Here is a 25,522-nt window from a genome sequence, read left to right on the forward strand (position 1 = left end):
GTCTTTTTACGTCTATTAGCATAAGCATTGGATTTTCTTTTCTTTTTTAATGTTCGAAGAAAAAAGTAAAATAATAATTAAAGTTTAATAAAATAGAAAACAAAGAATCTGCCTACTAATTTTTTCATATTTTATTTTGTCGCGGCGTTTACAGTTAGTTTTCAGCAGCAATTTCGGTTATTAGTTAATTCTCTCCCCCTGAATGGGTCAAAGCAAGATGGCGTGGCAGCCGGAGGAAAATGGACTCCGCCAAATCTTGCAATTATTAAAAGAATCTCAGTCCCCTGACACTGCGACCCAGCGAAATGTGCAACAAGTATCCTTGTTTTATTTCATGTACAATTACTTGAAGCTGAAGTGATTATGAAAGGAGACTCTTTTCTTTCGTCACAGATTGGCACGTGTTGTTCACTTGAATGATTTTGCATTTTTTTTAAATATCCATACTGAAATTGTCAGTTAATTAAGTGTTAATTGTTGTATATGTAATGCTTGTAAGGCTGTTAGTGGAGACACAAAATGTCACATCATATAGTTGATCATGATGTATCAATATTTAGTTTCCTTATCTTGATCCTAGAAATTAGAGGAATTGAACAAGTATCCAGATTTCAACAATTACTTGATTTTTGTTCTCACAAAATTGACAACAGAGGGTATGTATTGTTTAACCTTTTGTTTGCTGTCTTGTTTTATTTATTTACATCATTGGATGACTATCTTTATTTCTTATGATAGTTAGTATAAAATCATGATGTGTTGCCATAAAATCTATCCAAGACAGTCTCTCTCTATTTAAGTTATCACTGCTTCATAATGAAATAAAAGCTTGTAAAAAGTTGGATAGTGGAAATTATTCATTTTTCTGATTTAGATGAACCTACACGGTCATTGAGTGGACTGATTCTGAAGAATAATGTGAAAGCACACTTTGAGAAGTTCCCTCCAGAGGTGACCAGCTTCATAAAGGCGGAATGCCTGTCCAGCATAGGGAACCCCTCCCCGCTAATCCGTGCCACCATTGGGATCCTGATTACAACAATAGTAGCCAAAGGAGAATTGCGCAACTGGTCTGAGCTCCTGCCTACTCTTTGTAATTGCCTGGACTCTGAAGATTATAATGTGTGCGAGGTAAGTAGAAGATAGATGTTGTGGCTCATTGTAAGTTTAGCATTAGTTAACAAAAATTGGGCAAGGGCATGTTCTAAATCATAAAAATTTGTAATGAAATGTAAATAAAAGATTGAATTTAGAAAATTACTGTATAAAAGAGTGTTGAATATTAAAGACAGCTGAATGAAGCACTGTAATATTTGTCATTCTATTACTGTACACTACAATTTAATGTGTCTTTTCCAGGGAGCATTTGGTGCATTACAAAAGATCTGTGAGGACACTGCTGAGGATCTGGACAATGACAGCTCCAGGCCCCTCAATGTCCTCATCCCAAAGTTCCTACAGTTTTTTAAGCACAACAGTGCCAAAATCAGGTATAGAAACTTTAAAACACCATCATATTATGATTGAAATTTGATTTTTCGAATTAGGATTAATATATTCTTGAATTTTACAAGTTGATTGCATTTGATTTGAGAGTGTTTTGTTTTCTAACAGGTCTCATGCCATTGCCTGTGTGAACCAGTTTATCATCAGCAGGACCCAGGCTTTGATGGTCCACATTGACAGCTTTATTGAGGTAAACCCAGTCCCCTCTCCCATCTGTAATTTCAAATGAAGGATAAATTTCTAAAGATTCCCATTAAGATTAAACATTTCTGGTATTGACTAGGCATTTGATGTTTGACACGTTGTGGTTATGTTGTAGAACCTGTTTTTCCTGGCTACGGACGAAGACACGGAGGTCAGGAAGAATGTGTGTAGAGCCCTAGTCATGCTGGTGGAGGTTCGCATGGACCGACTGATTCCCCACATCAACAGCATCATTGAGGTAGTGGCGGTTTCAAACCTCCTTCTTTAATTCTATCCTGAAATTTTTCTTCTAGAAAAGTTCTTTATTTGCACAGGTTAAAAATCCGTTTGTGTATACAGTAAAACACGCTTATAACAAAATGCCAGGGACGGGCGATTTTACTTCGTTATAAGCGTAATTGTTATATCCGTCAAGTTTACAACATGTAAGAAATTCACGGGGAATGAAAATCACTTCGCTGTTAGCGTCAAATCATTATAAGTGTGTTCATTATAACTGTGTTTTACTGTAGATTGAAAAATTCCCGACAGGTGCTTGTTTGCTTTGTGTATTCTTCACCTTGTGTTCTTGTTGCAGTACATGATGCTGAGGACCCAGGATGACGATGATTCGGTGGCCCTGGAGGCGTGCGAGTTCTGGCTCTCTCTGGCCGAGCAACCAATCTGTAAGGAGGTACTACAGCCTCACATCGAACGCCTCATCCCAATCCTCGTTAAGGGTATGAGGTACTCGGAGATCGACATTATTCTTCTGAAGGTAATCAAATACATGTAACATCAGAAATTCTTAAAGCAAGAGGTCTTTAATCTTTAAAGTATCTTGAATTTTGATGATGATTTTCTCTTCCCTCTGTCAGTTCTTTTAACCACTATACTCTTATCTGACAGGGTGATGTTGAAGAGGATGAGATGATCCCCGACAAGGAGTCGGACATTAAGCCCAGGTTTCATAAATCTCGTTCCCACACCCAGAAACACCAGGAGGGAGACGAGGTTAGTAATGGGGGGAATCAGTTAGTTACATGAAGCGAAATATGACAATATGTATCTATATTAAGTATATTTTGTTGGAAAGAAAGCATAATCAATGATCTATGTTGACAGGATGGTGAGGGGTCTGATGATGGATTTGATGATGATGACAATCTCTCTGACTGGAACCTCAGTAAGTTTCTTTTTCTTTGTTCCTCATTATATCTGTATTTATGTTATAATTTGCTTTTCCTATTTTTCTGGATTGAACTTGGGGATAATTATGATTTATCAACAGGGAAGTGCTCTGCTGCAGCGCTAGATGTGTTGGCTAATGTGTTCCGTGAGGAGATTCTACCAACACTGCTTCCAATCTTGAAGGAGACTTTGTTCCATGCAAACTGGGAAGTAAAAGAGTCGGGAATCTTGGTGTTGGGGGCCATTGCTGAGGGCTGTATGAACGGTATGATCCCCCACCTGCCAGAACTGACGCCTTATCTGATTGGCTGTCTGAGTGACAAGAAGGCCCTAGTCCGCTCCATCACCTGCTGGACCCTCAGTCGCTACGCTCACTGGGTTGTTGGCCAGCCACATGAGATGTACCTCAAACCCCTTATGACAGAGGTCAGTAACAGATTAACAATTAACAAAAAGAGATTTCTACCTTAAACTTTCATGACAGGTCACCGTCGGTACCAATTAATAATGCAAGATATTTACCTTAAACCTTTTATGACAGAGGTCAGTAATAGATTAACAAAAAACAAAAAGAGATTTGTACCTTAAACTTTCATGACAGGTCAGCATCAATTAGTAATGCAAGTTTTGTACTGTAAGCCTCTCATAATAGAAGTCAGTAACAGATCAACAATAAGAAATTTTTACTTGTAAAAGAAAACTTTTAACTTTCTAGCTGTTGAAGAGAGTGCTGGACGCCAACAAGCGAGTTCAGGAGGCTGCCTGCTCGGCTTTCGCGACTTTGGAGGAGGAAGCGTGCACTGAACTGGTTCCCTATCTGGGCTTCATTCTGGAGACGTTAGTGTACGCCTTCAGCAAGTACCAGGTAACAGACTTGTTGTCTTTCTTCATAATACACATGGAAGTAAACCAAATGTAATAGAAATCAATTATTTTATCAGAATATCGAGATACTGAACATTTCTGTAACTTCTTTACAGCACAAGAACCTGTTGATCCTGTATGATGCAATAGGAACACTGGCCGACTCAGTGGGACATCACCTCAACAAACCAGTAACTATTTTGTTCCACCTTCTTCATACATGTATTTCTGCATATATCAAAGATTAATTTTCATATCTGAGTAGGAAAAAAAAGGAAAAAGAATTTAATGTAAGCTTACATTTACATATATCTCTTTTAGGAGTATGTGAACATGCTGATGCCCCCATTAATTCAGAAATGGAATATTCTGAAGGATGAAGACAAGGACTTATTTCCACTGTTAGAGGTAGGTTCTCAGTGATTGCTAATACTTAAAAAAGAACTTTATCTTTGAGCTGAGGTTAACTGAGTCTCTTACCAACTTATATAATGATTTTCTGTGCAATGGTTTGCAAATTCTCTGCCCTCTTTTAGTGCCTGTCCAGTGTGGCCACAGCCTTGCAGTCTGGATTTCTGCCGTACTGTGAACCAGTTTACCAGAGATGTGTTAATCTGGTGGAACAGACCCTAAACCAGAACTTTGTAAGCGATGTACATGTTGTCGTCATCAGCAGATGTCTCACTTAATTAGATAGATTATTAAAATGTATAACACGATTCATTTATATTGATATTACCTGTGGAAAAAACTGGTTGTGCATCATGGATGTGCAAGTTAAACAGAGAAATCTGACCTCTTTTCCTCAGGCCAACATTAATCAGCCTGACCAGTACGACCCCCCGGACAAGGACTTCATGATCGTGGCGCTGGACCTGTTGAGCGGGCTGGCAGAGGGACTGGAGCACCACATCGAGGGCCTGGTGGCCAGCAGTAACATCCTGAAGCTCCTCTTCCAGTGCATGCAGGTAGACTGTCACTTATGTCCCTTGGTGGGTTTACTTCTACACGGATTACATAGCATGGCTTTCTGTCTGATATATTTGCTTTACTGTGTGTTGAATATGAAAGTGTTGGAAAGGAAGTGAACTGTGTTGGTTTTACAGGATCCCATGCCTGAGGTACGACAGAGCTCGTTTGCTTTGCTTGGAGATCTGACCAAAGCGTGTTTCCAGCATGTTAAACCTTGTATAGGTAAGTAAAGCAATGTCATCAATATTACTTCTACTTAAATCATTGCCCTCGTGACATTTCTTTGCCATAAATGATTACTTGTTAAAAATAAAATTATAATTGTTGATTTGTTTTTAGTTGATTTTATGCCAATTCTTGGATCCAACTTGAATCCAGAGTTCATATCTGTGTGCAATAATGCTACCTGGGCTATTGGTGAAATCTCCATCAAGATGGGTGAGTGATACAGGTTTACTTATTTACATGATACCAGTAATTCTAATGGGGTGTTTACTTATTTACATGATACCAGTAATTCTAATGGGGTGTTTACTTATTTACATGATACCAGTAATTCTAATGGGGTGTTTACTTATTTACATGATACCAGTAATTCTAATTGGGTGTTTGTGGATTCAACCACAGCACGAAGCCAGTACACCCTAAGAGTACTCGATATTCTGAAATATGGTTATGGCACACTTTGTTTATTTTACAGTATTTTGATGTATTGATGTCGGAGATTATTTATTCTTGATTTGTTCATTTAATTGACCGGTTTCATAGTTAGCTAACTCCAAAGACGTTGCAATGATGTTAACAATAGCTCAGGAATAACACTGACTGTAGCTGGTATTCGTACTGTCTGAGTTGACGTCTTTAGTTCTTTATTTTGTAAACAAGTACTTTGTATGGATGTGTATCTTGACTGTAATTTGTATGCCCCGAGACTAGATTTGTACACCCAGAGACTAGATTTGTACACCCAGAGAATAGATCTGTACACCCAGAGAATAGATCTGTACACCCAGAGACTAGATTTGTACACCCCGAGACTAGATTTGTACACCCAGAGACTAGATTTATACACCCAGAGACTAGATTTGTACACCCAGAGACTAGATTTATACACCCAGAGACTAGATTTGTACACCCAGAGACTAGATTTATACACCCAGAGACTAGATTTGTACACCCCGAGATTAGATTTGTACACCCCGAGACTAGATTTATACACCCAGAGACTAGATTTGTACACCCAGAGACTAGATTTGTACACCCAGAGACTAGATTTGTACACCCAGAGACTAGATTTGTACACCCAGAGACTAGATTTGTACACCCAGAGACTAGATTTGTACACCCAGAAACCAGATTTGTACACCCAGAGATTAGATTTGTACACCCAGAGACTAGATTTGTACACCCAGAGACTAGATTTGTACACCCAGAAACCAGATTTGTACACCCAGAGATTAGATTTGTACACCCAGAGACTAGATTTGTACACCCAGAGACTAGATTTGTACACCCCGAGACTAGATTTGTACACCCAGAGACTAGATTTGTACACCCCGAGACTAGATTTGTACACCCAGAGATTAGATTTGTACACCCAGAGACTAGATTTATACACCCAGAGACTAGATTTGTACACCCCGAGACTAGATTTGTACACCCAGAGACTAGATTTGTACACCCAGAGACTAGATTTGTACACCCAGAGACTAGATTTGTACACCCAGAAACCAGATTTGTACACCCAGAGATTAGATTTGTACACCCAAAGACTGGATTTATACACCCAGAGACTAGATTTGTACACCCAGAGACTAGATTTGTACACCCAGAGACTAGATTTGTACACCCAGAGACTAGATTTGTACACCCAGAGACTAGATCTGTACACCCAGGGACTAGATTTGTACAACCAGAGACTAGATTTGTACACCCAGAGACTAGATTTGTACAACCAGAGACTAGATTTGTACACCCAGAGACTAGATTTGTACACCCAGAGACTAGATCTGTACACCCAGAGACTAGATTTGTACACCCAGAGACTAGATTTGTACACCCAGAGACTAGATTTGTACACCCAGAGACTAGATTTGTACACCCAGAGACTAGATTTGTACACCCAGAGACTAGATCTATACACCCAGAGAATAGATCTGTACACCCAGAGACTAGATCTGTACACCCAGAGACTAGATTTGTACACCCAGAGACTAGATCTATACACCCAGAGACTAGATTTGTACACCCAGAGACTAGATCTATACACCCAGAGAATAGATCTGTACACCCAGAGACTAGATTTGTACACCCAGAGACTAGATCTATACACCCAGAGAATAGATCTGTACACCCAGAGACTAGATTTGTACACCCAGAGACTAGATTTGTACACCCAGAGACTAGATCTATACACCCAGAGAATAGATCTGTACACCCAGAGAATAGATCTGTACACCCAGAGACTAGATTTGTACACCCAGAGACTAGATTTGTACACCCAGAGACTAGATTTGTACACCCAGAGACTAGATTTGTACACCCAGAGACTAGATCTATACACCCAGAGACTAGATTTGTACACCCAGAGACTAGATTTGTACACCCAGAGACTAGATTTGTACACCCCGAGACTAGATTTGTACACCCAGAGACTAGATTTGTACACCCAGAGACTAGATTTGTACACCCAGAGACTAGATTTGTACACCCAGAGACTAGATTTGTACACCCAGAGACTAGATTTGTACACCCAGAGACTAGATTTGTACACCCAGAGACTAGATTTGTACACCCAGAGACTAGATTTGTACACCCAGAGACTAGATCTATACACCCAGAGAATAGATCTGTACACCCAGAGACTAGAGGCTGGAGACCGTGTACATATGATAAATGTGATAGAGAGAAACTTAGTCCCACATGTCTCTTTACTTTGATTTTGTTCCCTCCTGTTTGTAGTTATTTTTATCATTATTTCACAGTAAAAGTAAGCAATATAGCAATTTCATTAAATCAAGGGAAGTGGAATATCTTTCATTGTTTATTTACCCTGTGTTAGTTGTTTATGGAGATGAGAGCAAATGTAATATTTACTCAAAGACCTTGTATATAATTATATTTATATATGTTTTGAAATTTGCACTGTGATGTGAAGAAAGTATACATTCACTTACCTAACCAATGTCGACTATTTGTAGTTTTCTTCAAATATTAATTTTGATTCTTATGTTTTTTTAAAAAAAAGAACATTTATTTGAATAGATTGGTATTGATGAGACGTCACAATGATGTTAACAATAGCTCAGGACTGTACAGTGACTGTAGCTAGTATTCGTACTGTCTGAGGAAACGTCTCTGTCTAGTACTGTATTTTATGTGAGAGGACTTGTATTATTTGTATGTTGATATTTGATTTGACAACTTTTCAGGAAGCGATATGCAGCCCTACATCAGCATGGTTCTTGCTCCACTAATTGAAATCATCAATCGGCCAAACACTCCAAAGACTTTACTGGAAAATACAGGTACACACTCGACCTCGCATCACCACTGCTTCACTTCTTATCACTATGGAGTTTGTAGGTTAATAGTACATGCCTTGTCTGATATATGGTCTTCAACTTTATATACTATTACACTACGTACATATATATGCATAAATTAGCTATATATAGCTAAGGGATTTTTCACATTTATATCCCAGTATTTGTCTCGTATTCACTGAAATTTGTTAACTATAGTTTTATTAGTTTAGTATCATGTCTCTATTTTATATGAATTTCTTTTCACTAGATTTTTAACATTGTCAATTGCCATGTTGTACATGTATATGTATATCATAAATTTCAACTTGTGTCTGAATTCTGGTTGGTTTGTTTTTGTTTTGTTGATCCACAGCTTTTATTGATTTGCTTTTCTTGTTTTCGTTTTACAACAGCCATTACGATTGGTCGGTTGGGGCTTGTTTGTCCCCAGGAAGTGGCTCCTACTCTTCACCAATTCATTAGGCAATGGTAACTGTTTTTGTCAGCTTATTTTTGGGGTATTCATTTATTTTGGTGTTTTGCTTCACTTCTTGTGTAGCTTAAACTACGTCATCATGACACTTTTATTTTATCAGGTGTACATCACTGCGTAACATACGTGACAACGAAGAAAAAGACTCTGCTTTCCGTGGTGTGTGTCACATGATCAATGTGAACCCCGGCGGGGTTGTTCAAGACTTTATCTTTTTTTGTGACGCTATTGCATCATGGTCTCAGCCAAAGGCCGATCTCAAAGAAATGTTCTTTAAGGTACGTACAGTCTAGGACTTTCAGGGATTCATTATTTTTAGCTTTGAATCAAAGAACTCTATTCTCTTATTATCTTGAAATGTATGTTATCAAGGATGAGATCCAAATTCTACATGTAAATGTAAGTCATTGGTTTGTTATTTTTTCAGATATTACATGGGTTTAAAAATCAAGTTGGTGAAGACAACTGGACCAAGTTTTCTGACCAGTTTCCGCAGCCATTGCGGGAGCGTCTCGCCATGCATTACAATGTGTGACCTGATCCTTACAGGTAACCTTAATCTTCCTGTTCATACTTCATTATAAACGTACAAAAGGATAGATTTTGAATACAGCTTTTCTTGGTTCAAGGCTATAATATATATTTAAAACAGCTTCAATTGATGTTAACCAAAAATATTAAATTTAATAACTTTTTAATTAATTTTCCTTCTTTGAGGTCCCATAAATGGGAATATTCCATAAAATTATGTGCAGGATGCTAAAATACCTTCTTATTTTTCAGGTCCAAAGGGGAAAAAGGGAAAGTGCTGTCAGGGATATCCCATAAGGCACTACGGGGTCCAGCTCGGGGTTGGCATCGCGTCTGGGGAGGGCCAGCTCATAGGTCTCGCTGCCAATAGGCGACGCTCCTAATGGGGGCGTGCAGCAGGCCAAATCGCGGAGGGTGGGTCGCGTAATCGGGAGGGCTATTGAGAAAAATCTTCATATCTCAACATCGCGCAAAAACAGGGATTGTTAGACGTTATCTGTAGATTGCATGCCCAAACTTTGTCAGTATATTGATCTGTGTTCCTATAGCAACATGTAACAAACAACAAAATCCTTCATTTCAGTGCTTGAAATTGTTAAGAGTTTAGAGTAGTGGGGTGCACCATAGGGGTATTGTGTGTAATGTCTGTTGCTGTGTGCTCATGATGACCCTTCCAAATTAGATGTAATGTAAGAGTTCTTAGGAAATGTTGTTGCTGGGTTTCTTCCAGTCTGATTTACCTATAAACTGTTTGTCTTTCCCAAATTATGTAAGCAAAAGTGATAATGTTGTCAGCAGGTTAGCAAATTTTATATTGTTCAGTTCCCATGGTGTGCCCCATTTACTATTTTTCAGTGTCCTTGGTTTGATTGAGTTGAAATCATGATTATTATTGCAGGTGAAAATAGATAATTTTTTCATGTTATCATTCATGTCTTGTTTGAAATTCGGCAAAAACATAAAATGAATTCCGAAATGTTTAAAAATAGTCGAACTCCAAACCCTGCGTGTTAAAATCAGTCGAGCACTGAGATAGTGAGGACACTGAATTGGTTAGGATTAAACGTTTTCTTCAGCTTTTCAATGTTTCTTGTACAATCCATGAGAGGATGAATCCAGTCCATGAATTTCAATCTAAATTATACATAATGCTTCCAAATAATCCTATTTTTATGTGTTTTAAAAATTTGCTTTCAAAGAATTTGGAAAGAAATATCACAGCTGAACTAGTACACTAGCTAGTCATGTTCGATCATGTGTAAATTGGTAGTCCTGCGTTATTTACAGTTTTAAAACATCTGACTGATTCATTTCGCTCTCATGGATTAAAACCTTGCGTCTCAAACAGCAACCTCCTGTAATCCGTTTTTTAGTGCAAGACCAAGCGCCCATTTTTTTTATGTGCATCTGAATGCCAAAGCCTATTTCCTATGTCTGGATGCAGACAGTCAGTGATTGACGAGGTCAAGGTCGTGTCATAGTGTCATCCTTCAGTTCAAGGACACGAACAGGTGTATTCTGAAAGGGAAATAACTCTAGCATGGTGAGAGGAATACACTAACGTGGTGTAGATGCAACAGTCAGTGATAAGATCACAATTGTCTACAGAGTGCTCGCTCTCTACGTCAATTGTGCCAATGTGAAGCAATCTTTTTTACACCTATTTTTAATTAGAATTTATTATTTAGAGTTTTTATCTGTTTAGGGTTTTTTTTTAATGAAGTACTGGATTAACTTTTTCTTGGAAATGTAGTAAGATCTACATGTATTTCAACAATTAATTACTGTGTAATTGGTGTTGGTTATTATACTGTAAGGGTTTATTATCATCAAAATTATACTTCAAGACAAATGTATGTAAAATCGTCTGAAAGTTTTCAATTTATGAAGTATAATATGTTTTATTACAAGAAACTTTTTTGGAGTATCTTAACATTGCCTTTGAAGTTAAGTTACTTTGAATATTTAGATGTGATTTTTAAAAAATGCTACTTTAAGTTTAGTTACTTTAAATATTTTGATGTGATTAAAAAAATCCTTGAATTATGTGACAAAATTATTTTGAAGTTGGGTTTGAGGGAATGGACTGTGATATATTTTTAAGTTTTTGCAGAGTGTTACATGTACCACATTCCAGCAGTAGTTGATATTTTTAGGGGTTTTATACATCAAGATTGATGATGTTGTAAAGGGAGCTCATGTAAATTAATAAACAAGGGAGCTCACTGTGTAAATGGGGTTGCTTCATATTGGTTCTTTATTTTTCTCTCTGTGATCAGATTTTTTTTTATTATTTTACTAAGTTTTGCTGTGTTATTTTTTTTATTGTCGTGTTAACATGTTCTCACATTCGTTTGAGGAAAACTAAAAGCATACTTGTTACATTAACTGTTTTACTTTGCATGCAATAAAACTTCTGAATAATTGGGAAACCAGTCTTGTTGAATTTTTTAAAAGTTTAATGATGTCAGTTTACTTTCATTCCCATGAAATTTGGCCTTGATCTTCTGGTATTTTTTTTTATTAATAAAAATTAGACACTGATGTAACTAGGATTTAAGAGTACCAGTGCTTGGATTAAACTGTGACCTTAAGAATTGCAGGTGGTTAATGCATTTAACAGCTTCAGCACCTGATGTGCAAGAGCCAATTTTGAAGTACCTGGTACATATTAACGATATACATGTACTAGATTCAGTATTTAAGCCTGTCGAGTGTAAGCATCTTTAGACATACCATCTTTGCAATTTTGGTGAAGTTGGGCAAGAAGTAAGATATAATCATAAGAGGGCACCTGCTTCAAAAACCTTTAACCTTGTACAGCATCGAAAACTTATGGCTTAGATTCATCATTCAAGCCTGTCGAGTACATAAGTATCATAAGATGCACCATCCATGTAAGCATGGTGAAATTAGAACCTGTTTATACCTAGAATCAACAACAAAATTCTGTCAATTACAATTTTATTTGTCACCAACATGAGCCCAGCTTAATCTCTCTCTCTCTCTCTCTCATATTTCATTTCTGCTTTGCAATAAAACCACATAGTGCAATTAGTATTGAATAAGAGCAAAGGGACTACAAACATATTTTGTATGGTAATTTTTTTTTGGGGGGGTGATCTTGCATAATGGGGTTATTTTTGCCTGAAAAAATAAATCAGTGGAGATGTGAATAGTGTTAAGAAAGTTGATTTGTGAAAAGATCGATATAAAAATCATTGAAATGATTAACCAGAACTTTACCAATCTAAATAATTCTAATTGAAATGCATGATCTACAATTGCAACTAGTCTGGTACCCTTCCCACAATTCCGTTCGCGCACTCTCTACATTGAGGTCAGGCACCGGTTAATTTGAACACATGTAATTGCGCAATTCAAAATGGCGGACAAAGTAAGTGTGCGACTCGCATAAAGAACGTGTCTCTTCTCTCTAGTGAAATGGTTTTAGTATTATTTATTTGCCTTATTGTTTTCCTATGTTGATTTTATTATGTTTCCTTTTATTATTTTGCCGTGTCACGCATCTAGAATCGCCGAAACACCTAGAATTCATAATGTAAACAAATGGAGTGTACCAACGGTGGTAAACTTTGGCAGTTATTATTCTTTAACCCAGAGACCGACATCTAAATTGTGGTACAGCATCAGTTACAAGAGGGATCAAACTTTTCGTTGACGCATGGGTCATTTATTGTCGCGTTGTTTTTAATCCATTAATTTGCACTGATTGTAGGTAATCATTCCTTTACTGTATGCATCGCTTTTTTCTTTATAAAAATACATTTTAATCCCTTAAAAATATGAATGTAAATGTAAAAACGTAGGGTCACTCAATTCTTTGAATCTGTTTTACTCAGGAGACTTGTGGGTTCGAATCCCACACTGCTTAAATATAATTTAAAGCAGTTATAATGGTTTAGTCTCCTTTTCTTCCCTCAGCTCTCACATCAGACAATATTTTTGTTCACTTAGCAGTATTAATGATAATTTTTGATAGAGTGTTTAATAGGCTCAGCACTGCCATGTTCCTGACTACAGATAAATGTATAATGGACTCGGGTTCGAATCCTAGTCTGGTTCTTTTAAGTGATTTATTCCACGCTGTTCCATTATGTGCCATGTTTTGATAGCCAGGACCAGATAGCTCTGCCAGTAGAGCACCTAAATAGTACCGGTAATTCAGGGGGTTCACGTTCAAATCCTGGTTTGGCCAATCATTAAATCTCCCATCTTGTTCCTTCATACTAAATGCTATGTTGGTTATTTAATAAGCCGTCTTTTAATTTCATGTGTCCTCTTTATTTTGATTTTGATTTACATGCGTCTTTTTTATTTATGACTGAGTTATCATGTGTCCTCTCTGGGTTTTCATGTGTCTTTTTGATTTTTAATTGGTTTTTCATTTGTCTTTTTCATTTTTCTCTCTTTATAGATATTGAGGATATACCGCATTCTGCTCTAACCAATGTATTTAGCACCACAAACTCGTACAAATTGTGTAGATTAAATTTAAATATATTTCTATAAACATGTAAAGAGTCACAACTTCTAATTAATTTTGCATTTTGTTTTGTATTTGATAATGAATTGTTTCATTTTACTGGAAGAGCTCTTGAACTTAAATGCTAAATATTGTTGCAGGATTATCCTTCCTTTATATCCTTTCACAACTATTCATTGTGCAAGTCCCCAGTGAGAACACGCCAGTCAAAAAGACCCAGAGGTACCCCTACAGGAGCAACTCCACTGCAGCCCCATAAGGTTTTTCAGAAATAAAATCTTTATCTTACAATTGAATTCATTTGAAATAATACACTTATAATGTTGATTTGAGCTGCAATTATATGAACTAATCAACTTTGCATTCACTGTTATATATGAATAATTCTATTAATTTATGACAGTTTGCCAAGGAAAATGCACGGAATCAACAGTGGACTCAGGAAGAAAGAGGCACTCTAAGGACTTATGTAACTAAGAACTGTGGAGTGCCTCTTTCTAACTCTGAGGAGTTCTGGCAGAACTGTGCCACACACCTCTCTGAAGTGCATGGTTGGTTAAGAACCGGTATGTTGTTCAGAATTATTGACATATAAGATTACAGTGTATGTGTCAACTCCTTTTTTTCCACAGGCACTGGTGTACTTATTGAATATAACTGTAATTTAATGCAAAAATGCTATTGAAAAAGGATAAATATCTTTTGACATCTTCCTGAACATGATACACTGTTTATCAAATTTGTATTTGATCTTTTTGCGTCAAGTTATGAAAAATAATGTTTTCAATATTCATAAATTTTATATTCTGCTTAATTCAAAGGAGACTCGTGTAGACAACAATACAAGAGGAACAAGTCCTTGTTTTTGGAGCTATCAGATCCACCTTCTATAACATCTGTTTTCACACAGACACCACCTATTTGCAGCCACAGCAAATCAACTTTTACAGAACCTGAAGTTCCAGTTGTGATGTATTTAATTCAATATCTGATTTTCTATTATATATACTTATGCATATCATAATACATTTGTTAGTATCATATTATCACATAAATGATCATACTGAGTAGGATGTATGCCTCTGATTGATGAAACTAATTATTTGACCAACCCCATATCTATTATAAAAAAGAGGGTGAAATTACATTTTGAAAAATATAATTTTTGATAAATTTGACACTTATATAGGAGTTCAACATATACCATACAACAAGCAGACCATAGCATTAGCCTTCAAGACAGAGCAGATCTTTTAAGCGCAGTTACTCATGGTAATGCCAATGACATTGCAGCGAAAGTTATGGCAATCAAACAAACGCGAAAGGAAGTAGAAAAAATCGTCAAAGATGGTATCAATTCAGACGCTGCCTTAATTACAAATAATAAGTCTGTTTTGTATAACAAGTCTTTTGAAGATTTGCAGTCGTTTCAGTGGGCTGATGTTGTTGGTGAAATGGTTGTTTGCCAGCCTACTTTAGCAAATATATTGCTTACTGTTATGTCAAGAAATAAGGTGACGACAGACAGTCTCTCAGAAAACTTGGTGCCAAAACTTGGACTGATCTACAGCATATTAATGCAGGAACGGTACCATAAGCTGAGTTTGGTTCAGAGAGTTCTGGCTATTGTGCTGAAAGATGAACAGACTCATGAAAAGGTAAAAAGCCTAGTCATAATTGCTAGTTATGAATGTCATGGTGCTATATTGTTAGCTCTGATAATTTCTTAAATGTGCTGGTACATTTTTAACTATGGGTTAACAGCAAACAATATTACTTGAAAATCATTAAATATACCCTGACATTTTTTGTATTTTCATCATTATGCATGTTCCTGTTGGTAAATCAGAATCTGTGATCTGACCTAGATATTAGAACTTCCATCTAAACTTACTCTGCACTTTAAATACTCAGTACCTACCCTTCCCTTGTTGTCTGTGTTGCAATATCTCTTGTATGTAATAAATTGCATGTGCTACTTGATATAGATGTATGTCTGCTTTACTGTGAGCATCAACTAACAGTCTTATGGAAACTTGTGGGTTCAAATCCCACCACTGCTTATTTGAATGGTTAAAAGTAGTGTATATTACTTGGCAAAGTCTCCATTCTTTATTTAATCTCTTTCTTATTCCTTTTCTTTTTTATAGTTTTTTTCTCTCTTCAAACTTATTCTTTTTGTATTTTTTTTTAATTTTATCATTATTATTTTTGCATTTCATAGATTATCTTGACATCTAATGACTCTCGTATGATTTTAATTGAGTTTGTTTTGTTTTTCAATAGCTTCTTAAGTTGGTGTCTTCCTGGAGCATACCAAGTAAATCAATGACAATACAGTGACATTTATTGAATAAACGTCAATTTTTATGAATGGTCCTTTTAAGATTTGAATGCCTGTCTTTCAAATATTGCCTTATATGATCATACATCTATATATTTATTCATTCAAGAAAACAACTAAACATTATACATATGCTTTTTAGTAAATGATAATAATTTTTTCAAAAATTATTTAAGGTATTTGATCGATTGGAACCCATCGGCATAACAAGCTCCTACTCCACATTACTGAGGGTCATAGAGGAAGTTGGTGATAGCTGTTATGAAAACATTCTTAACGAACTAAAGAATGGAAAAAAGTACCGTCTCATAGGTGACAATGTGAATTTTCGTGTTGGAAAAAAGTTTCAACGTAGCAATGAAAAGCAAAGTCAACAGTACCACTGGTTTGCATCGTGTGCTATTATTCAAAATTGTGAATTTTCTCAATACTCTGATGTCCCTCAAGGACCAGTTAGAGGTCTTGATCTGACACATATATTACCATCTGAATCTGATATTGCTGCTCTGAAGACTAATTATACCTGTCACATTGCCAAAGTAGCTAAAGAACTTATTCCAGCATTGTCCTTTCTTGCTACAACTGATATTAGGCCTGAATACCCAGACATTATTCAAAAGAAAAATGGATCCATTCTCCTTCCTGTACAACCTTTAAATGAGCAATGCTACAGCGATGTAGTCAAAATTTTGGACTCTTATCAGGAATTTGTTACAGAAATAAATGAAAAATCAGAAACAAGTTTCGACTTTATCCAAATTGGTGGTGATCAGTTAACACGGGAAAGATTTTCAGGTGCAAAAACTCTTAGAGGTGGTGCATACACAGCCAAGGAAAGATTTGAGAATCTATATCCCATCAGTTTTGAACTATTCCATACATCAATGAACTTTCTTGAATTGATGTTTAAAGTACTTTTTAAGAAGAAAACATTTGATAAAGGGACATTAAATGGAGAAAAAGTCAAGTTAAACAGATCCTCTGTACATGAAGATGTAAAAAATCATTATGATGATGACAAGGACTTTGTTGTGAGTTTTGTAAAATCCTACATAGCTGCCGCTCTAATGGAGTTTTTTGGCATTAAAGACAGGGCTTCAACTTTGACCAAAAATAAACCTCCATCCGACCCGTCAGAACTGAAAAAATGGCAGGAAGAAGTCCTTGAAACTTTCCTTAATGAATATATATTCAAGAGAGATCAGCAAATTACCTGCACACACAAAACTTTAAATTTGATGTTACCAGATGGGACACAGATTCAGATTCACATCCCATTATCAAATCCCCATAATCCAAGTACTACAAATCAAGATACAAAAGATGATGTATATAAGTATGGAGTGTTAGTGATGGAATTGGGATTAATGTTCCTAGAATTTCAGGATGTTTGCAAATCCCCAGATAGAGCTAGACTGATGACTGTTATGAAATGTATGATGATGATGTTTAAAACGGTGAACAATAACTCAAAATATGCTTTGGAAATTTTGCGTTTCCTTTGCTTTCACCAGGCATCATATAGCCTTCAGACTTCATATCAGTCAATTCATGGTCTGTTTGTGAATACACAGGGGAAACTAGACTCATCTATCCCTGCAGATCTGCATATGGAACACATGGTAAAAAAGACCAAAAGTATGCTTAAAAGCCTAGGATCAAACAAAACACCTGAAATTATTGTTAAAAGATCAAAAGCGTTAGCTGGAATGGATGCCATCTCTCATCATTATGACACAGACACTAATGTAATTTTGAGATCTCATCACCACAAATTGAAAAATGCAAATGACGATGAAATAAAAATGATACAAGATATAATGGAAGTCAATCCATTTGTCTATACACCAGGAAGGAGTTTTGAATTTTTCAAAGGACTAACTAGTCCTCTTCTGTTCTCTATCAATGACAATAAATACAAGGCCTGGGTGGAACATCATAAAAGTATACTGGACTATGACTCTGGAAAGTAGGCTGCATGAAACATGTAAGTACATATTCTTTATATAGACAGATTTACACCATATATATACATGCATATACTTGTAAATGGGTTAAATATAGCTGTCATCATATTATACCTCCTTTCATTTGCTGTTTAAGTACAGGCAAATGGGTTTTGAAGTTAAATATATATAGATTCTGAAGCTTCTGTCAAAATACAACAATCTGTGAATTTACATTTGATTTTACTATTATGAATATAACTTGCCAATTGAAAAAAAATGCTAAGGATAGAATTCTTCATTAATTAGTCCTTATAAATATGAATTTCAATGTGACAGTCATCATAATGTGCTCATATACTAATCATACTTATTATTCTAGTTTAGTATATCCTGGTTTCATTAATATTCATGCACATTAAGCAAGAATCACAGTTTAAAGGATACATATAAACTTTTTTGGCAAATCAATGTGTTATTAGAAATTGGAATTGCAAAATGAAGAAAGAAAATAAGTACTGTATAACTGACATAAAGCAATATAAACAGACACAATGTATCAATCCATTTACAGCATGTACCGTACAGTGTTCAGTCATTTTGAAATGATGATAAGATAGCAAAAAGTGAACTAGAAACTGACTCAGGAACACTTGAATTTAGCAATTTAGAAAGATATGATTCATCTTTAATGAATTCAAAACAATCAACAATAATCTGGACTTTTTCTTCAGACATAATAAATCCTAACTCTCCTGAAGGGTCGGCATTTATGTATGTCTGAAGAGAAAGTCTAACATAATGCCTTTGTTCCAGCGAAGGAACCTTAAAACCAATAACATTTGCTCCTTCCTTACAACAAACATCGCAACAGTTATCCACACTTTCAAAGGGTGCATCAAAATATGCAGATAGATGCTGTCTCCTGCATGACTTTGATCTAATGAACTCTATCATACTGTTATCAATAGGCTTCTCTGCTAGATCAGAGTTATTGAAATATAACTTGGCTTCTGCTGCCTGGCCATCTCTTCCAGCTCGTCCAACCTCTTGTACATAGACTGTTCAAAAATAGAGTGAACATGGTGAAGGTATTAATCACTGAAATACTGTTATTTAATGAATCAGACGGTTATGCAAACTAGGACCTGATTTGATTAACTCTTCTTCTTAAGATTACCTTCTGGACTGGTTGGTGGGCCAGCATGAATTACATGCTTCACATTTCGAAGGTCGGCACCCATTCCCAGAGCAACAGTGGCCAACACAACTTTAACCTTCTTGTTGCTTTTTAAGTCCTCAATAATTTGTGAATTCACCTATTAGGTATTGATAATAATTCAACAGAAATTCTTACTTAAAGCCATCAAATTGTTGTACATGATTTTGATTATGTAGAGGTAGACTATTTATTAAGGTATTCATTGATTTAATATCTAGTTCTGAAGAAAATTAAGACACAAATAAGGATAGATATCTAAGCATGCATTGGGTAAATTTTCATCAAAGTACTTTGTAAATTATTTAAACACTTTAAATATTTCTTGGTCCTGAATTTTTAGCTTAATGTACAGGTACACGTACAAGATGCATGAAGGTACCTAGTACATTACAGGTACACAATTGACTGATTATGCAAGTATAATTTCAAGTAGCAACCAGCAATTCATGTTGCACAGCTTTCTAGCTCGTTAAGCTGAGATTTTGGAATATCAATAAGTGTGACATAGCTCGATAATCTACCTCTCTATATTCATCAAGTGTTTATTGTTGGAAACTATGAATTAAAATTACAATTTTTTCCTCATTTTGTTATACACAGAAATAAAGCACACTGGTAATTACATCATAAAGAAATTGTAAATCTTAGAGTAAAACATACATTTTCGGGTTGCGTTGAGTGATACTGTACGACACGGCTGTTTTCTGGACAAGGAGTACCATTATACATCTCCTCTTTCAGTATGCGTTTTGCTAGATCATACCCATAAGCACACCATTTAAGCTTGGAATAGATTATTGTCAGAGGGAAAGAATTCATATTCATAAGAAGATTAATAAATACAGGTTTGAAAATGTAGTCATATGCAGACTGGACTCTGTTATTTCCACCAGTTGAAGAAGGACGCTCTTGAATAGTCATTTTAATGTTGCTGTTAAGAACAGGTAATGATCTGAGAAAAACTGGCTTCTTCATGGTGAGATGTGAAGCTATAGATTTTTGAACTTTAACGGAAGCAGTGGCTGTAAGGGCTAAGATAGATGTAAGATGTGAGTTAATGGACTTCAAATTGCAGATGTTTCTAAACATTGGTCTGAATTCTTCCCCCCACTGAGGCACCAAGTGAGCTTCGTCCACAACAATGAATGTCCGTCTGTTAAGTCGAGAAACTTCTTCTAAAATAGATGGCTGTGTGATATCTTCTGGATGGCCAACAATGTACAATATTGGTGTCAAGTCTTTACTCTCATCCTTATAAAGGAGGTCTGATGCTCTTATGGACTTGGCCCCAAGTTTTGCAATTTCTTGCTCTATGATAACATTCAATGGGCATATCAACAGAACTAAACACTGTCGATCATAGAATGAAAAGTCCACAAAGGGAAGAATTTCGAATATCAGTGATTTCCCATATCCAGTTGGTAACACTGATATGCAATCATTTTTTAAGGCTTGCTTTATCGTTACAACTTGCTTCGGTTTCAGATAGTTAATGTCTGTACCACAATGTAAATTCAATAACTGCAATCCTCTTTTAAACTTAATGTTCTCCTCGATGATGCAAATACCAGCCTAAAGAAAGATGGAGAAAAGATTACCTTTGTTGAGCATCTTTGTTCATGCTGTTTAAGACAGGATAGTTCAATATTGATGAAAAGCAAGAAGAATAAGAGAAATTTATAAAGAATGAAAAAGACAAATGAAAAACCAATTAAAAATCAAAAAGACGCATGAAAACCCAGAGAGGACACATGATAACTCAGTCATAAATAAAAAAGACGCATGAAAATTAAAATCAAAATAAAGAGGACACATGAAATTAAAAGACGGCTTATTAAATAACCAACATAGCATTTAGTATGAAGGAACAAGATGGGAGATTTAATGATTGGCCAAACCAGGATTTGAACGTGAACCCCCTGAATTACCGGTACTATTTAGGTGCTCTACTGGCAGAGCTATCTGGTCCTGGCTATCAAAACATGGCACATAATGGAACAGCGTGGAATAAATCACTTAAAAGAACCAGACTAGGATTCGAACCCGAGTCCATTATACATTTATCTGTAGTCAGGAACATGGCAGTGCTGAGCCTATTAAACACTCTATCAAAAATTATCATTAATACTGCTAAGTGAACAAAAATATTGTCTGATGTGAGAGCTGAGGGAAGAAAAGGAGACTAAACCATTATAACTGCTTTAAATTATATTTAAGCAGTGTGGGATTCGAACCCACAAGTCTCCTGAGTAAAACAGATTCAAAGAATTGAGTGACACTACGTTTTTACATTTACATTCATATTTTTAAGGGATTAAAATGTATTTTTATAAAGAAAAAAGCGATGCATACAGTAAAGGAATGATTACCTACAATCAGTGCAAATTAATGGATTAAAAACAACGCGACAATAAATGACCCATGCGTCAACGAAAAGTTTGATCCCTCTTGTAACTGATGCTGTACCACAATTTAGATGTCGGTCTCTGGGTTAAAGAATAATAACTGCCAAAGTTTACCACCGTTGGTGCACTCCATTTGTTTACATTATGAATTCTAGGTGTTTCGGCGATTCTAGATGCGTGACACGGCAAAATAATAAAAGGAAACATAATAAAATCAACATAGGAAAACAATAAGGCAAATAAATAATACTAAAACCATTTCACTAGAGAGAAGAGACACGTTCTTTATGCGAGTCGCACACTTACTTTGTCCGCCATTTTGAATTGCGCAATTACATGTGTTCAAATTAACCGGTGCCTGACCTCAATGTAGAGAGTGCGCGAACGGAATTGTGGGAAGGGTACCAGACTACAATTGCAACTTCCAAATGCGCTTCTTGAAAGCATTCAATATTTGATTCAATCTGATTGAAGCCACTTGTAAATTCTATCGTTCATCTTTCTTGTCCCTCTTACCAAGACACATAAGTTTATTGATTAGTTTACTATCCAATATTTCATACTTATTTATTGGCGATCATGTCATTCTATTTTCATTATTCGGATGTTTTACCCGATATCAAGTCGGTGTGTATGTTCTGTGCCTTATTTCCGGTTGTGAGGTGTCAAGGAAGATAAACACGATAAATATTCGTGACCGCTCCACAATTAATAAATTATGTCACGTTACAAATGTATACGGTAGACTTGTACGCTACGTCTGTGATAAAGGTTGTTATATTTTCTAGTCAAAGTCCTGCTGAAGAATGCATCAAAAATCACAGAGCAATTCGATCTGCCAGTGTAATAAATACTTGAGAAAGATCAGCCACGGCATAATATGGAGTCTGGAGACGGGGTTTTATCAGTAAGGTTTTTTTTAATGATGTGGTGGCATTGTATTTAGTTGGTTTTCATCATTAGACCAACAATAGACATGATAAAATTGGGCACACCACAGGTGCATGAGGACAGGATCGACCCCCCCCCCCCCAGCCCCAATATATAGACCCCCGGGGCTTTATTTTTTTTTTTTTCATTAAATTATCCTTTTATGACATATTTCTAATCTAATTTATTCATCCAATGCCCAAAATTACATAAAACAAACATTTTTTAAAAAATCAGACCTTCTGAACATATACCGGTAATACAAGAAGGTTGCTTACTTCGTCCATCTAGAATCAACGGAAGTAACTAGTAGCATTAATTTCTTTATTTTCTCTTTTATGTCTTCCGTTGTAATACACTCAGTATGAGTGCCTTCTTTTAGATTTTGCAGTACCCAAGACGATAAAAAAGTTTTCAGTTCTTCGTGGCTTGATTAGAATTCATACTTCTTATGAATTGTACTTTTTTCGAGTTTGCCATGCAATTTCGTAAATCTCTTGGAGTTATCTTCCTTGCGATAAACCCTCACTTCCGTTGGTTCTAGATGGATCGGTTCAAAACTTGCAACTTGTCGGCAAAAATTGTCCTATTTACCTTATAAATGTATTTACACGGGCATGGCATCGCCGCATGCAGATATTCAGTGAAGGGAATTATCAGGCTACGACATGAGGTCACCGTTTTTACTGGTAGATGTAGTTTGATAGTACATTTCAACAAATATTCATTGGCAGTGCCTCTCGGCTGGCAGACGAAGTTAGCAACCTTCTTGTATTATATATGTAGAGGGTCTGATTTTTTAAAAATATTTGTTTTAGGTAATTTTGAGCAATAAATGTATAAATTAGATTAGAAATATGTCATAAAAGGATAATTTATAAAAGTAAAATAGTAATAAAGTCTCGGGGGTCTATAATCTTGGGGGGGGGGGGGGGGGGGGGTTGATCCTGTCCTCAAGCACCTGTGGGGCACACTTTAAATACAGTGCTATGGCGGTGATTTTATGTACACCGGTAGATGTGTCATGTATCCAGTTGATAAGACACTAGCAGTAGAAATGCATTGTTCTTTTATGAACTGAAGTGAACATATTAACATTGATACATACATTGTAATAATTGTATAACATGTAAATAGTTTAATCTTGTCTGAGGAGTAATGAAAATTTCATGCTTTCAGTTAGGCATGCTGAATTTTTGCAGTTAGATGCAGAACTCTAGTTCTGTTACTGATATAGTGATATTGCAGAGTGTGAACTAACTGCATGGAAAGTCCTAAAATATTCACATTGTTTTGTGCACAATAAACATCTTTTCAACATAGTTATAGAACTGTCCACATACATGTAGTTATAGAACTGTGGCTATCCTAATATTGCTGTCTACTTTCACCCATTAGATCTTTGGTTCTGAAAAATTTCCTTATTAGTTGACCCAATAAAAATATGAACCATTAGAGCTTCTAAAACCCTGATTTTGATTATTTTCATCCTAATTTGGGATACGGCGTGTACCGGTAAGCCTTGGGTTCATACCGGTATATCATAAATTAAGGCGCAGTACAATGTATTAAGTGTCTTTACCTGAACAGTTAAAGCAAGTGTATGATATTGCAGTGTGGGTCACTTCGTGGGTACATTCCCTGTGTTAACGATCGCACTGAGCTTCCTTGTCTGTGGCATTGCCTCCATTGGAATGGTTAAATTCAAGGAGACAGATATAACAGAGAAACTGTGGGTGCCGTCCTACTCCCGCATACAGGAGGAGAAGAAATGGATGACCGAAAACTTTCCTCCCGACACCAGATATGCCAAGGTCATAGCTGTAGAGAATAACATTCTATCACCGAGATCCTTGAATGCAGTAAGACTATCAAAAGTTTCTTGTTTTTTTGTGGGTTTTATTCAGATTAATGCCGTACTTCATTCAGTTTTCAACTTGGTTTGTTTTTTCTATATAAACTCAGATGTTATAACGATATTTTTGTTATTGTAGAAATTTTTGATTTGTGTACCGGGTACATGTTTTGCCAGGAATGATAATTTTTATGCGCATTGATAGAGCAAGATTTTATTTTACTTCATGCATTAAATATATGTCAAAACCTCTTGATGTTGCAATGCATTTACATTCCAGTCAAATTGTTTTGTTTTAAAGGATATTTTTAAAAAATGTAAATATTTAGCTAAAATAAATAATCAAATGAGAATGTTCAATGTTGGATAACTCAACTGAAAACAACAGCTGTGGGAAAGGTCATTTGATTGCCCAGTGTTGCATTTTGTGATGACAGTTTAATTTAGAAAGCTGATAGCTATTTTTTATCAGATGAGAGGAAAATTCATTATAATCTAGCTAAAGCAAGTCCAGCCCCATGTAAATTGCTTTTTTGTAAGAGTATTTGAATGCTATATTTTAGATGATGGATCTTTATGAAAAAGCAATATCATTCCATGACAATGAGTATTCATATCACCATATGTGCCTCAGGTAATTTTTCAAAATCTATTTACACATCTTGACTGAAATTGATTCAGAGTTGATTATTATTGTGATTGAAATTGATTGACAGTTATTATTGATTTTGTGTCCAGAGTTGCACGCCACTGCAAGGTGAGCAGTATCCTGGAGATTTGGTCGTACAACAAAAGTGCAATAGCTCACCTGACGTATAACGATGTAATCAGGGATATCAACCAAGTCAAAACCAGGTGGGCAAAGAGTGTTTGGTGTGAAACAGTGTACATTAAACAAAGTTTATGGCCTAACAACATTGTCAACTCTAGATCTGTGCTACATGTACATTGTATTGAGCTGCTTCTTTGTGATGACTTTCATTTGGCATTAAGTCGTTCCCTTTTTAGTGGATAGCAGTGCTGATAAGTTACATGAAATTCTTTGC

At 36.0% G+C, this 25,522-nt stretch overlaps 4 protein-coding genes across 8 annotated transcripts in view; 3 read left to right on the top strand and 1 right to left on the bottom strand.

Annotated features, from left to right (window-relative positions):
* The first annotated feature begins 182 nt into the window (after positions 1-182).
* LOC128166263 (transportin-1-like) lies at positions 183-11,699 on the top strand. 4 transcript variants are annotated; one of them, XM_052831318.1, is made up of 22 exons: positions 183-316; positions 581-656; positions 875-1,131; positions 1,360-1,490; positions 1,615-1,696; positions 1,826-1,948; positions 2,288-2,467; positions 2,599-2,703; positions 2,815-2,875; positions 2,981-3,306; positions 3,596-3,745; positions 3,861-3,935; positions 4,066-4,152; positions 4,281-4,388; positions 4,530-4,736; positions 4,851-4,938; positions 5,056-5,154; positions 8,148-8,243; positions 8,657-8,732; positions 8,840-9,014; positions 9,164-9,285; positions 9,520-11,699. In XM_052831318.1, the coding sequence occupies exons 1-21, from the start codon at positions 203-205 to the stop codon at positions 9,269-9,271; spliced, it is 2,724 nt and encodes a 907-aa protein (XP_052687278.1). In that variant the 5' UTR covers positions 183-202; the 3' UTR covers positions 9,272-9,285; positions 9,520-11,699. The 4 variants fall into 4 exon arrangements, with proteins under 4 accessions (XP_052687278.1, XP_052687279.1, XP_052687280.1 ...); XM_052831319.1 differs by having other exon boundaries at positions 4,530-4,712; XM_052831320.1 differs by having other exon boundaries at positions 4,554-4,736.
* A 953-nt stretch (positions 11,700-12,652) lies between these two features.
* LOC128166047 (uncharacterized) lies at positions 12,653-19,155 on the top strand. Its single transcript, XM_052830952.1, has 5 exons — positions 12,653-12,664; positions 14,178-14,329; positions 14,964-15,432; positions 16,295-18,105; positions 19,036-19,155. The coding sequence occupies exons 1-4, from the start codon at positions 12,653-12,655 to the stop codon at positions 18,089-18,091; spliced, it is 2,430 nt and encodes an 809-aa protein (XP_052686912.1). The 3' UTR covers positions 18,092-18,105; positions 19,036-19,155.
* Positions 18,366-19,526, bottom strand: LOC128167440 (ATP-dependent DNA helicase RecQ-like). Its single transcript, XM_052833163.1, has 2 exons — positions 19,245-19,526; positions 18,366-19,125 (listed from the first exon to the last, which is right to left on the bottom strand). The coding sequence occupies exons 1-2, from the start codon at positions 19,306-19,308 to the stop codon at positions 18,656-18,658; spliced, it is 534 nt and encodes a 177-aa protein (XP_052689123.1). The 5' UTR covers positions 19,309-19,526; the 3' UTR covers positions 18,366-18,655.
* A 2,600-nt stretch (positions 19,527-22,126) lies between these two features.
* The window catches only part of LOC128165780 (protein patched homolog 1-like), a 53,760-nt gene continuing 50,364 nt past the window's right edge, over positions 22,127-25,522 (top strand). The window contains exons 1-4 of one of the 2 annotated variants that reach the window (XM_052830612.1): positions 22,127-22,598; positions 24,237-24,483; positions 25,040-25,110; positions 25,215-25,331. In XM_052830612.1, coding sequence (XP_052686572.1) covers positions 22,498-22,598; positions 24,237-24,483; positions 25,040-25,110; positions 25,215-25,331 — 536 coding nt within the window. In that variant the 5' untranslated portion in view covers positions 22,127-22,497. The remainder of the gene's footprint in view (positions 22,599-24,236; positions 24,484-25,039; positions 25,111-25,214; positions 25,332-25,522) is intronic. The other variant, XM_052830610.1, reaches the window with a different exon arrangement.

The sequence above is a fragment of the Crassostrea angulata genome, chromosome 10, assembly GCF_025612915.1.
Source record: "Crassostrea angulata isolate pt1a10 chromosome 10, ASM2561291v2, whole genome shotgun sequence".
Classification (NCBI taxonomy): Eukaryota; Metazoa; Mollusca; class Bivalvia; order Ostreida; family Ostreidae; genus Magallana; species Magallana angulata.